This window comes from Limanda limanda, chromosome 12 (genome assembly GCF_963576545.1).
Source record: "Limanda limanda chromosome 12, fLimLim1.1, whole genome shotgun sequence".
NCBI lineage: Eukaryota > Metazoa > Chordata > Actinopteri > Pleuronectiformes > Pleuronectidae > Limanda > Limanda limanda.
The window spans coordinates 12,226,277-12,238,242 of NC_083647.1; the positions used below are offsets into that span (position 1 = coordinate 12,226,277).

Sequence of the window (11,966 nt, forward strand, 5' to 3'; positions counted from 1 at the left end):
GTCCCAGCTGAAGGTCACAATATGGCTGATTCCTTTGGAGAGGCCCCGAAGGTCCCGAGGCTCCAAGCTGCTTGAGTAAACACGGCACAGCAGTTCATAAAGATGCATATTGTGTGCCTGCATCTGCTTGTGTGTGTGTTTGAATGAACGTGTATATACTCAGGGGGTCTTCCTGTACTCTGTTTCCTGACCACAGGGATACGTACATACCATTTGTAAGACCGGCTGAAATATATAGATGCTGTGTTTTGTTCTAAAATGTTTTGCCGTCTAGAGGACCATCTGGACAGGTCAGCCTTTCTCACGTGAAATATTCATCCTCACACTGAATATGACCAGGGGACGGAGAAAGAGGGCCGTCTGGTATTGTGAGAGAAAGAAAGGTGGAGGTGCTGTTGGTGGTTGTGGTTTAAGAGGAGATCTGGATTCAACAATAGGTTTTTCTCTCAACAGATGGAAGGCTGGCTGCAGGGATATAGTTCAGTGTCACAGTGGAACCTGATATCTGGTTGTACTCCTCCCTCCCTCCAAAAACACTAACGGATTACATGCGGTTACATGAATAATGAAAATTTGATTATTTCGGTGACATGCGTCTAATTTGTCGCGCCACAGTTGCGAACTGCTGACATGTACCGTCAATCCGACCCTTTGTACCGCTGCACTGCTCAGGTGCAAGCAACAGATCCAGTTCTTCCAACAAGCCAATCAAAGAAGACACTTTCTGCCGCCTACGGCTAAACGCAGCTCTCGCTTGAAATAACTGGCTGTTAATTAAAAATGTCTACGTGACCACATGCACAAATTAAAGAAGGTCACAAACAATCTGATTACTGACGGCCCAGTGGTCCGAGCAGCTCGGTGATCAACTTTTCCCCTTCCTTCAGCGTTACCGGAGAAATGCACCGTGATCTGATCGTGCACTTAGTCAGCAAACTCAGCAATGAATTTTAATGATGTGCTTAGAAGTACAAACCCACATGACATTGCTAACAAGAGGCCATTTAGAGGGGGTGGGGGGTTTATTTTGTAAAATTATCCCTCCCTCCTTAATAATTAACGACAGCCTATAAATTATGAACAAATTTGTAGCCTAACACTCAACGAGAGTAGGAAGGGTTGCCTAGGAGCACTGGCCTCTTCTGAACACCTTGTTGCTTTTCTGTTGTTGGGACCTGGAGTTTCTGCAGTATGACAGTAACATAGTTGGGAGTAAATAAGATGGTGGTGTAGAGGGGCGGGGGGCCTCTGTGATCAATAATGAAGTCTGGCATGAGTGTGCGTTGCTTTAGTGCCCTCTGACACTGTAGCTGTTTTCATACATGGACTCCTGAAAATCCGAAGGAGAGTGTCTGGGGCTGACGCATTCACAATAACAGGAGGATGTCCGGAAGATTCAGGTGAGGGGTGGCGTCTGGGAAGAGCACACAGGAGGCCGGACATTGTGGGAATCATGTTTTTGTTTACAGCACATCAACGGTGACGCAGGCCCATGTCACCTAAAGCTCTTGAATCTTTTGCAAGTTGATATTTTTCCTCTTTGTCTACTTCATGTATGGAAAACCAAATTTCATCCTGAGACATTTGGCATTCTTTTTGTTAGTTTTTGTTTCTTCAGTTGTGCATCATTCATCAATGCTGCCACTCGCTCACCCTTCCCGGACACGTCCCTGGTGAATGCTCACATGGGCTCACTCTGACATTTTACGAGGGGGGCTGGCAGAAAAAGGTTTTGAAATGTCAGGAGCATTTGACTCAGACAATTGCGTTCTCACGTTCAGCCCCTCTGGAAAATTTCAGGAAAACGTTCAGGCTTCAGTGCATTTCTGAAAGCAGCTTATATGGTTAAGTAGTGGTCTAGGAATATAAGGTATTTTAATTCTGAACAAAACTGCAGTTTTATGTAGTTCAAAACTGTGATTAGAAAATGGCGGTAAACAACTGCCAATTGTTGTTTGTGTGCGACCCATTTCCATTACAACTTGAGCAAAGAGCAGGCCTCGTGGTTCCCACTGCTTAGTCAAAACAATAACTTGCTTTACGCGGTTGAGCCTCCATTTTCGGATGCTAAATCAACACAGCTGGACATCCTAAAGTTTGTGTTTATGTCTGTGCGCTACCTTTCCGACTTGGGTCTAAAAATAGGTCGGCAGCATCCTGCTGTGATGCTGAAGGTGCAGTCATCTTTCCTCTCCGAAGGACACAACACTGTCTGAAGTTTGGGAGCGGGGGGAGGGATCTGGAGGAGGGGGGTGGATGGAAGGGAGGGAGGAAGTGGTGACTACCGTGTGACAAGCGCCCTGTTCCTTCCTCCCAGGCCTGAGAAACAGGAAGTGCTGCACATAAGGCATTATTGTGACGGAGAGGAAATGCAAGGTCCTCTATAATAAGAGCCCAGATCTGGTTGTCAATGACAGGAGCCCGTCCTCCACGGCCCCACAGAGACCCGAAGGCCCCCGGCACACCTACCCCCCCGTCCCTCTCACTGCTTCATTGTTGAGTTAAGAAGATATATAAAACAAGCTTCCACTTCCATGTGTGATGGCCACCTTGTCAAAATACGTGCAATCCGTGTGCTCTCTCACCAACACCACTTACTTCTGGAGGATGTGAACTCAGCAGCTCAAAGATAACGACAAGTGAATCATTCTAAGACGATGTGTTAAACCTTTTGTTCCATGCTTAAACCCACCCACAAACAGATTGAGCAACAAACTCGTTTCTAAGGGTTTACACAGGCATATGGGTAGGATCCACCCTGCTTGTGTTTAGCAGAAGCTGAGGGGGAGCCGGTTGCTAAGAGAGATGCAAGGCTTTGTGCCGTGCTCCCTCCCAGTTAATTAAAATCCTACTTTATCTGTTTCATGCTTTCAATTAGAAAGCTCTGGAAAGGGCCCAAGCCTCTGCATGTAGATAACCATAGCAATAAGATGTGATTAATAAAAGGGGGGGGGTGCAGTTGCGCTGCAGGTTGCAGCAATGCCCTGCTGTTGTTTTAAACGCAGGCACCAACCTCACATCAGACTGAAATGGCTGAGCAGTGCCTCCCTGCAAAGTCCACGCAAAGCAGCAAATTACATGGATGAGATCGGCTTTTGTAGGACATGACAGGTGCTGGCCACCTGTGGTCATGTGCATCTGAACTGCGGCGGCGACTGAAACCGCAGAGAGTCTGCATCACTGCTCAGCTGGTGCCAAGTCTAATGTTTTTGTTTTTTTTTGTCGCCTGTAATCAAAAGAAGTGTCTGCTAGTAAGGTTTTTGCTCAATTAACAGCAGATCCATCAATGGCCGCCTCAGCTTTTCACAATCAATTAACTGCAACACAGAAGCCAAGCTGCACGGGTAATCAATCACGCTGAGCTTAGCACATTATGCTCTAATGGGCATGTGTGGACGCTGTTGGTTTTAGTTTGTGTTCCACCAGCCAAAGCTATTATTTCTTGACACTGTGATGTACTATCAGAACACAATCGGTATGAAAAAGAATCTGTTCTAATAACTTCAAGTCCTATCAATATCAACGATATAGATATACCTGACTTGGACTTTTATCCCACACCCACGTGTCAATTCTGTGTTACATTAACACACATAACATAACAGTATATTGCATATTGCACATCTCCATTTCTCTCCTGCTTTGCATTTTACTTTTTATTTAACTTTTTATATCTTGTATATATCTGTTTTTGCATTTTACTCTTTATTTAACTTTTATGTCTTGTATATATATTTGGTTTATATACAGTTATTTCTTTCTTATGGGAAGTACATATTGTGTTTTTATGCTTTATGTTAAATGTATGCACCTTTTCACCAAAGAAAATTCCAGGTAGGTTTAAACCTACTTGGCAATAAATCCTATCTGATTCTGATCAATTACCTTGAATCAATATGCAATGTTAAAGTGAGATGGGTTCAAAGGCTTTAAAAGAATAACACAAGTACAATTATAGACAAGGAGGCATTTTTTCCCAAAGGATAGAAATACATTTTAATTGAATTAATATGCAATGTATACAACAACAAAATCTTCTCTTCTTTCTTCAAACTGAAATTATTCTCATGAACACCTGATATCGAACCAACCTCTGAGGAACACAGGATATTTACTGCCATCTACTGCTCACTCTAAGAAAACACAACATCTAGAACGTCAAACATCTTTAAAGCAGGTGGTCTTATGTGTTTGGTGACACCTCCTTTAGCCTGTGAAGGATTTGAACAGCTGAGCCAGTGAGGGTGAGAGGGACTGGGGAGTCGCTGGGGAAATGTCGCCTCTCATCCCAGAAGTATCCTTAGGGATTTCAGTAGCACTGGTGCCAGCCGGCGTCACCCACTGGGAGGGTGTGAGGCCTGGAGTCGTCTCCACCCTGCCTGGACTTTTGATGTCCCCAGCGCTCGCTCCGGGGATCTGGGCTGACGGCATCTGGAAGAAAAGGCCTCTCCCTATGGCAGGTAAGACATATTGGGCCGACTGCTCTTTTCCAACAGGCCTTCCTCTACCTATTGTGTTCATCAGTGTGTCTGTGCAGCCTCTGCCTACAGCCACAGCCAGGGGACTGACAGGGGACACTTGTGCTGGCAGGTCAGGAGAGGCATGGACATCAAGAGAGGAAACACTTGGGGGAGGTGTGGGTTTTTGGTTAGAGAGAAGGTCCAGTTGTGCTGCTGGTGGCGACTCCACAGTTGCAGGTTCACAGGAGCCTGTCTGTGTCTGACTCACCTCTTCTGGTGCAGGTAAGGTCTGGGATGGGATCTTGGTTTGGCGTTTGAAGCGAGCCAGCAGACCATGCTCTGTGACGGGGTAGTGGTCCGCAGCCCACTTGTGTCGCTCCTGATGCATTTGCTGCAGCTGCCTGAGTTCTGTGGGCAACTCCAACACACTCTTCTGTGGAGGTAAACAGGTAAATAAGAGGATTACTCACTCACCTTGATGCAGGTGTGTTACTGTGCATTAGAAAAAACATGGTTCTGATTGTCAATTCAGAGACCGTGAAACATTTAAATTACATAATGAGGTGCTAACCAAAAAATATTTATACTTGTTTAAATTATACTTATTTAAATATTTGTGATTAATGAAATTAATGAAGAATTTAAAATAAATCTGACTCGTCTTGGTAACAAAAAACAACTTGTGATCACCTTATATGGATTGTATATCTATTGCTAGTCAAGGCATTTTGCGTGGTAAGGTGTGGGGTGGGGACAAAAAAACTAAGGAACTGCCCATTTGTGAATTACCCACCATTCTGACCAGGTCCAATCCATCAGGTTCATAGTGGCTACTGTGAAGGTATGAATCCACCAGTGTCATGTAGTCAATCATCAGATTATCCAGCAACACCAGTCTGAGAGGCTGCAGGTGGATCACTGACTGAGCCATCACCTTCAGCAGGGTCACAGGACACGGGCGCTTGAACCACATCTCTCTTTCATCCTGTAAAAAACACCCACATCACTTTTACTGCTTTGCTAGGAGGTTGTTTTGATATGTGTGTGTATGTATGTATGTGTGCATCTGTGTGTGTGGTACCTGGATGAGCTGTGACTTCATCCGAAGGGACAAGAGCTGGGAGGACGGTACCTTCAGATGGAGACTCACCACCTCCTGCAGCTTACTGACTCTGTCAGGAAGAAACCCGCCTGTCTCTGAGTGGAAGCACATGACATCGGCCACCTTGACACATGAAATAAAAAAATAAATAACGTGAAGACAAGCCATGATCATCATTATCCTCATGTTGACCTCTGAATAGTGGAGGCTACTGCATTTGTATTTACTTGTGTGTCAAAGACGTTGGTCAGCTTCACTCCAAACTGGGAAATCAGACATCCAGCGATGGCTCTGCAGTCGTGAATCACCTACAGCAGAATCAACATACTGTAAATGTTATGATAATAATCAATAAACTGCAATTGAGCAAGAACATCTACCATGCTTACCTTTAGTATTTGCTTATTTTCCAGGATCATAGACAGGCCGTTCTTAAAGGCTCGGGCTCCAAGTAACAAAATATCAAACAAGTATACCTTGTTTCTAGTGGCAATCTGCAGAAATGAAAATGAGACATTTATATATTTTCCAAAGAAGGACGGAAGAAATCTAGACAGCAGAGGTTTAATATTTCACCAGATGTCTCACCTGCAGCCAACACAGTCTGCCACTCTGTAGCACCTCCAGTCCATCAGCTCCCACACTGATCACATGCTGCTTTTTGATGTCCATCACCTAAAGGATGATAAGTCAAGACAGGTAGCAACATACACATTAGATTAGATTCAACTTAATTGTCATTTGCACAGTACAAGTACATATGCAACGAAATGCAGTTTAGCGTCTAACCAGAAGTGCAAAAAAAGGCAGTAAAAGTGCAGAGTATCGTGCATATTAAAGTGAAAAATGTAATAAATAAGATCTATACAGTAGAAATATATATGGAATATTACAGTATTAACAGGAATTGTAAGATATACGGACGATGAATACACTATGAGCAGGATAAAAATAAATATATATAAATATGAATACACTATAGGCAGGATAATACAGTAATAAAAAACGAAGTAACAGTCAGTGCAATGTACGAATTTTCAAATGTTCAGTGGTTGGAGGAGGGCGTGTGACAGTCCAGGGTGGAGGGGGGAAGTATATTCAGTGGAGAAGGTGTGTGTGTGTGGGGGGGGGGCGGCTGCTATCGCTGTGGTGCAGAGTTCAGCAGGGTGACAGCCGCAGGGATGAAGCTGTTCCTGAACCTGCTGGTCCGGGAACGGGGGACCCTGTAACGCCTCCCAGAAGGAAGGAGGGCAAACAGTCTGTGGCTGGGGTGAGAGCTGTCCTACCTAGCTGTACATGCCACCATTATTATTAAACATCTGTGTAAATTTTGCATTCTGTAAAATACGTGTAAAAAGCACTTAAATCAGCTTACAGCAGGCCCAAACTTCGCATGGAACTCGTCGATGACGATGAAGTTGGTGAACTCCTCCTCCTCCACCTGGTCCTCCAGGCTGCTCTCACTGATCCTTCTGAGCAACACATGGCAGGTTACAGTTTGTGGGGCCTGTGTGTTGTCGCCAGCAGTGACACGTTGTGTGTCGTTTACTTACCTACTGTCCCTGTCGGTGTCGTTGTGAAACTCCACTGTTGATATGATGATGATAATAAATGTCAGGTATCAAACCTTTGCCGTTATAACTACTCAGCCACACGTGTCAGGAGTTCACTCACCATTGATGATCTCATGCCCAAAGAAGATTTTGGAGCCAGGGTATTTGAATCCATTATTCACACCAACCACTGAAACAAACAGACGTACGTTAGCTTTTGGCTAACTTCAGCGAAAACAGAGAAACGTTATCGGCCTACAGGCAATACAATCATTTTAAGACGTGAGCTCATGTTTAGCACAGAAAAAAGGCTAACTAAACCAAATGAATACATGTATCTGACCGTCCGCCAGAACCAGTGTTTTGTTGGGGTTGATCCTCTGGACGACGCCGATGTAGGACGAGGTCTTAAGGGTCAGCTTGATGCGTTTCCCCTTGAGGAGGCTCATGAACTGCATGTCGTCCACAACCATCTTTGATAAACGATGACTCAACTCAAGACTTTTAAAAACACGACGAACCCGACACAAAGTCTTTCAGCGCCTTTTCCCGTGTGAGCTACAGTGACGACGAACTGCGTTTACAACTTCGCGCTTAGCAAGTTAGCTTAGCCACCTTAGCCACCTGTCGTAAAGCTAAACCACCGGTTTAATGATGCGTTCACAAACTCTCCGTTAATTCCAGACTCGGCCTTTAGTCCTCAGCACACCCGACCGATTAAATATCAATAAAATGCATCTTCTGCTACAGAAACATCATATACGTATATAGAGATGCAATAGTATTTAGAAAATCATTTAAAAATGTCTGACTTTGGTCACCAGCAGTGAAGTTAAATATATGATATTTTCATGAATCCATGCTGATGGTAGCAGGAGGTCACATATGTTATTGTTTTCAATACACTTACTATGAGTAAGTAAGTAGGTTAGTTAGTAAAACTTATAGTAAGTAAGTAAGTTATCTTGTGACAGTGATGAAATCAAGCTTAAAGTCAAATTATTGTCAGATTAAAAATAGTGTTTTAAGTGAGTCAAACCTTTTTTTTAACAATAGGCACTGTTCTCAGATTTCTTTCTTCAACACCTGCTTTTTCAACTACTGCTCAGTGGAGTGGTGGTGGAGCAGCAACATGAGATTTTACACTAAATAAACAATCTACATATTAATTAATTTGTTAATTCACAATAACTAAATAAGCCCACTATGTTTCCCAGGTGGTTAGGCAATAGCTCAGAAGATCCAGCAGGGGGTGATCTGCACTAAATTTGATTGTCCCTTGGTCTCATGTCTGTCACTTTGAAGGAAATAAGTCTCTTAATTTAAATCCGCTTTACAAAGTGTGCACATTTCCATGTATATTTCAGAGCAAACACTATTCATACTTTTAATTTAAACTGGGAATAGTGAATATTTGTGTCAGATGCAAAGGAAAAACATTTTTTAGAATATACCTGCATAGTAGCCGTCAGCATGTACAGTACGTGAAAACGAAACACTTCCTGCTATTCAAACCTTTTAATTATCTTCCTATATATTAAAAGCTCAAACAGAGAGACAGGCGGATTCTCTTACAATAAGTAATTCGACCTATAACTTCTCTCAGTGTGTTTGTTGCTGTGTCATTCAGGATCATGTTTTATTTTCTGAAATCTTTTTAAAGGGTCATTTGAAGATTGTTACCCTTTGCAGATGAATAAATCCCTCCATCCATGCATCCATCCACCCATTATGTATACCACTTATCCTTTGGGGGTCAGGGTCACATGAACACCTACAGATAATATTACAAACTCCAGAGAGAAAGGCCAAACCTGACCAAACCTGGCCAAGCTTGGATTTGAAGCTTCTCCTTAAGTAGAATCACATCCCCTATAGGTGAGATGAGTTCACATTTCAGTTGTCTCTTATCAGGATTTTGTTTGTTGGTTGTGACTCACTAAAGAGGCAATAGTCACACCCACTATAACACAAAATCCACACAGTAACATTTGCTATACTTCGCTCACTACTTGAAAGTTAAAATTCAAAAGGTGGCCTTTACGTAATATTTTTTTATTTGAGCAGTTCATTTCTGACAGCATTGGGCTCAATATCGGGACAAAATCTGATTCAAATGTGTGTTGAGCCACATGGGGGCAGGCTTAAGGCAGAGCTGTCTCGTATGATAGCAGCAGAAAAGAGAACATCCATGATATCTTATCAGGAGTAGCCATACAGCTGCTAACACTTTCGCTCGGCCCAGTGGAAACACACAAATCCAAACATCTGCTCAGAGGGAGGCTCCTAATCAAAGAGAGGATGCTCTGGGCTGCAGGAGGCGCAGGGATGTCTCAGATCTTATCACAGTCTGAATTCACCACAATAGCTTTGTCCTCTGTGAATTTCTCCAATTGAGATTTTCCTCAGTTAAATTCTAGTGGAAACGGTTAAACACAATAGTCAGCAGAGCCAATTTATTCCTTTTTGTTCACAAAATCAATTCTCTAAATTTCTTCCTCTACTGTTTTTACAATTGGATATTTTATATAATTGTTTGGGATGGGGAGGTTCATATTATCTGCAGGTGAGAATTGAGAGGAACTTCTTGCACATTAAGGAGAGAAAAAAATTACATTATGTTATATAAATATCATATATATATTTAAGGATAAATAGGGAGGAGAAAAAAACATCCAAATCCTAATAGAATTTCACTCACACCAGAATAAATGTTTAAGCCCTAGGCATTGAAAAAAACGATGAATCACCTAATTCATTATTTTTTAATGTCCACTGTGTGTTTAACAAATTAAATTGTTTACTGCTCCCATGTGTTCCGGATAAGACTGTATCCTTATCACAGAGCTCGTTCCTCCACCCGCACCAGTGTGATAAGAAGCAGCAGACGTCTTAAGGACATCAACATCTTCTCTGGACCTCCTACAGTACAACAATCTAATATCCCTCATTGAGTGGAGCCCATAAGCGCATCCTCTGCTATCTCTGGAGGAAGGTCCACCCTTTCCTGTTCTGCAGACTGAACAAACAAAAAAGTTTTAGACATCTACAAGAGGAAACAGTTCTCAGACATTTTCCATTTAGACTCTATAAAATGTCCAAGTGACCATGCATGTGTAAATTTAATAGATTTTTCAGACAATATGATTAGATTTAGATTACTCTTAATGCAGATGCTTGTGAAATGTACTTAAGCTACACTAAGTAGCTTTTACTTAGCAACTGCGCCATCTGCAGCCACACTTGGTGATTCATTCTGTTGGTCTCCATAATTAGGTGCTTTTCATGTAGAGTAAAAACAAACACATCAATCTATCAATCTGAAAGTGAACGGAGGACATTCCTCATGATCCCCAGACTACTGAACCAGAGGAGCTTCCTCTCTAATAAATAATAGACTTATATCCCGGATTTGAACGCCACCATCTTTTACATTTGGAGCCAGACTCTATGCAATAGCGATCTGGGGAATGGAGTCAATTCTATTTTAGTTGTTAACCATGAAGTTCCGTACCCCTTTCTTAAAATCACCAAATAAAACCAAACTTACAGTAAAAATGTGCCTAAACATCAATGTGATAAGAACTACCTAAAATGACAGAAACCATCTTTGAGAAAATGTTAATATGACTTAGTTTGGTCCATGTTAACATTGAAGAAATCTCAATGACAAGATTCTGCACAGGATTATGGAGACTGTCGGCAAGCGGCAACATTTTGGTGACTGGAGTCTTCTGGTTTGTTTGTCTAGTTTGACTAATCACGTTGGAGCCGCCTTTGGTTGCCAGCAGGTAAACAGTGTGTGTGCAGAGCAAAAGAGACGGAACATATCGACTAATATGTATCGGCTCCCTGCTTTTAATCTATCTGCAGTTAGCTGTTAATAGAGATAAGTCAAAATTGTAACGGTGTTTTGAGAATGGAAGACAGTCTTGGAGTTTTGCCCCAAGAGGCTGATTCATTGGGCCTGGAGAGTGACATGGAGGAGGCAGGATGTATGTCCTATGTTGCAGGCATGATCCAGGCGCTTTGGCTTCACTTTAGGGGAGACGGAATGTCATCCATCTTCATTAACAGTCTATGTAACAAACATTCCAAACTGTGTTTATTGTTCTTGATCATTTTAAAGTTTCCTTGCTGAATTATGAAGATAAACACCAGTTTTTAATAACTTCTAGGTTGTTGTTTTTTTAACCTACAGATCAGTTCTCTGCCAGTGAGAGGAAAACAAGATGAATGCTAAATCAAAATGATAAGATAAAAAGAAATATAGAAATTATGAGCTAGCAAGTCATTAATATGAAATAGTACATTCAAACTATGAGACAATGAGTCATGTTATGAGGTTAAAGTACATTGGAATTATGAGATAATGACTAATTTCATGAGATAGTAAGTCATTCTTCTTAATGGAATAACATCTATTGTTAAAATATGGACTTACAGGATGTTTACTTTGCAAAGTTAGGGTAAGTATGAATACATATATGGCCCCACCATACACTTGGGGCCTGATCCTGGCAATTTAATCTGCAACTATCAGTCACTTACTGAACAAAGTAGAGCAAGGACGGGTTCCTGATGAGGAATCAAACCTTCATCATTCTCCCTGATATAAGTCAGTGAAGCATCATTTTGAAGCTGCTGCTTTAAGGTAACAAAAAGTAACATAGCTCTGCATTAAGTGCTTCTCGTGTTTCCACTCTGATCAAAGCAGCTCTTGGTTCTAAGCATAAACCCGAACACGACTTTTGGACACGAGTCTGGAGTGACAGCAGCGCGGCCGCCCACTCGCACTCTGAATCTTAATTGTGTAACGTCCATTGACGACTCGGCACAATGCTGAGAGCG

At 42.3% G+C, this 11,966-nt stretch overlaps 1 protein-coding gene across 1 annotated transcript; it reads right to left on the reverse strand.

Moving 5' to 3' along the window:
• Positions 1 to 4,206: 4,206 nt before the first annotated feature.
• On the reverse strand, positions 4,207 to 7,588 carry exd1 (exonuclease 3'-5' domain containing 1). Its single transcript, XM_061083004.1, has 10 exons — positions 7,459 to 7,588; positions 7,237 to 7,305; positions 7,116 to 7,149; positions 6,938 to 7,034; positions 6,151 to 6,237; positions 5,952 to 6,056; positions 5,790 to 5,870; positions 5,542 to 5,685; positions 5,254 to 5,445; positions 4,207 to 4,893 (listed from the first exon to the last, which is right to left on the reverse strand). The coding sequence occupies exons 1-10, from the start codon at positions 7,586 to 7,588 to the stop codon at positions 4,207 to 4,209; spliced, it is 1,626 nt and encodes a 541-aa protein (XP_060938987.1).
• Positions 7,589 to 11,966: the final 4,378 nt, after the last annotated feature.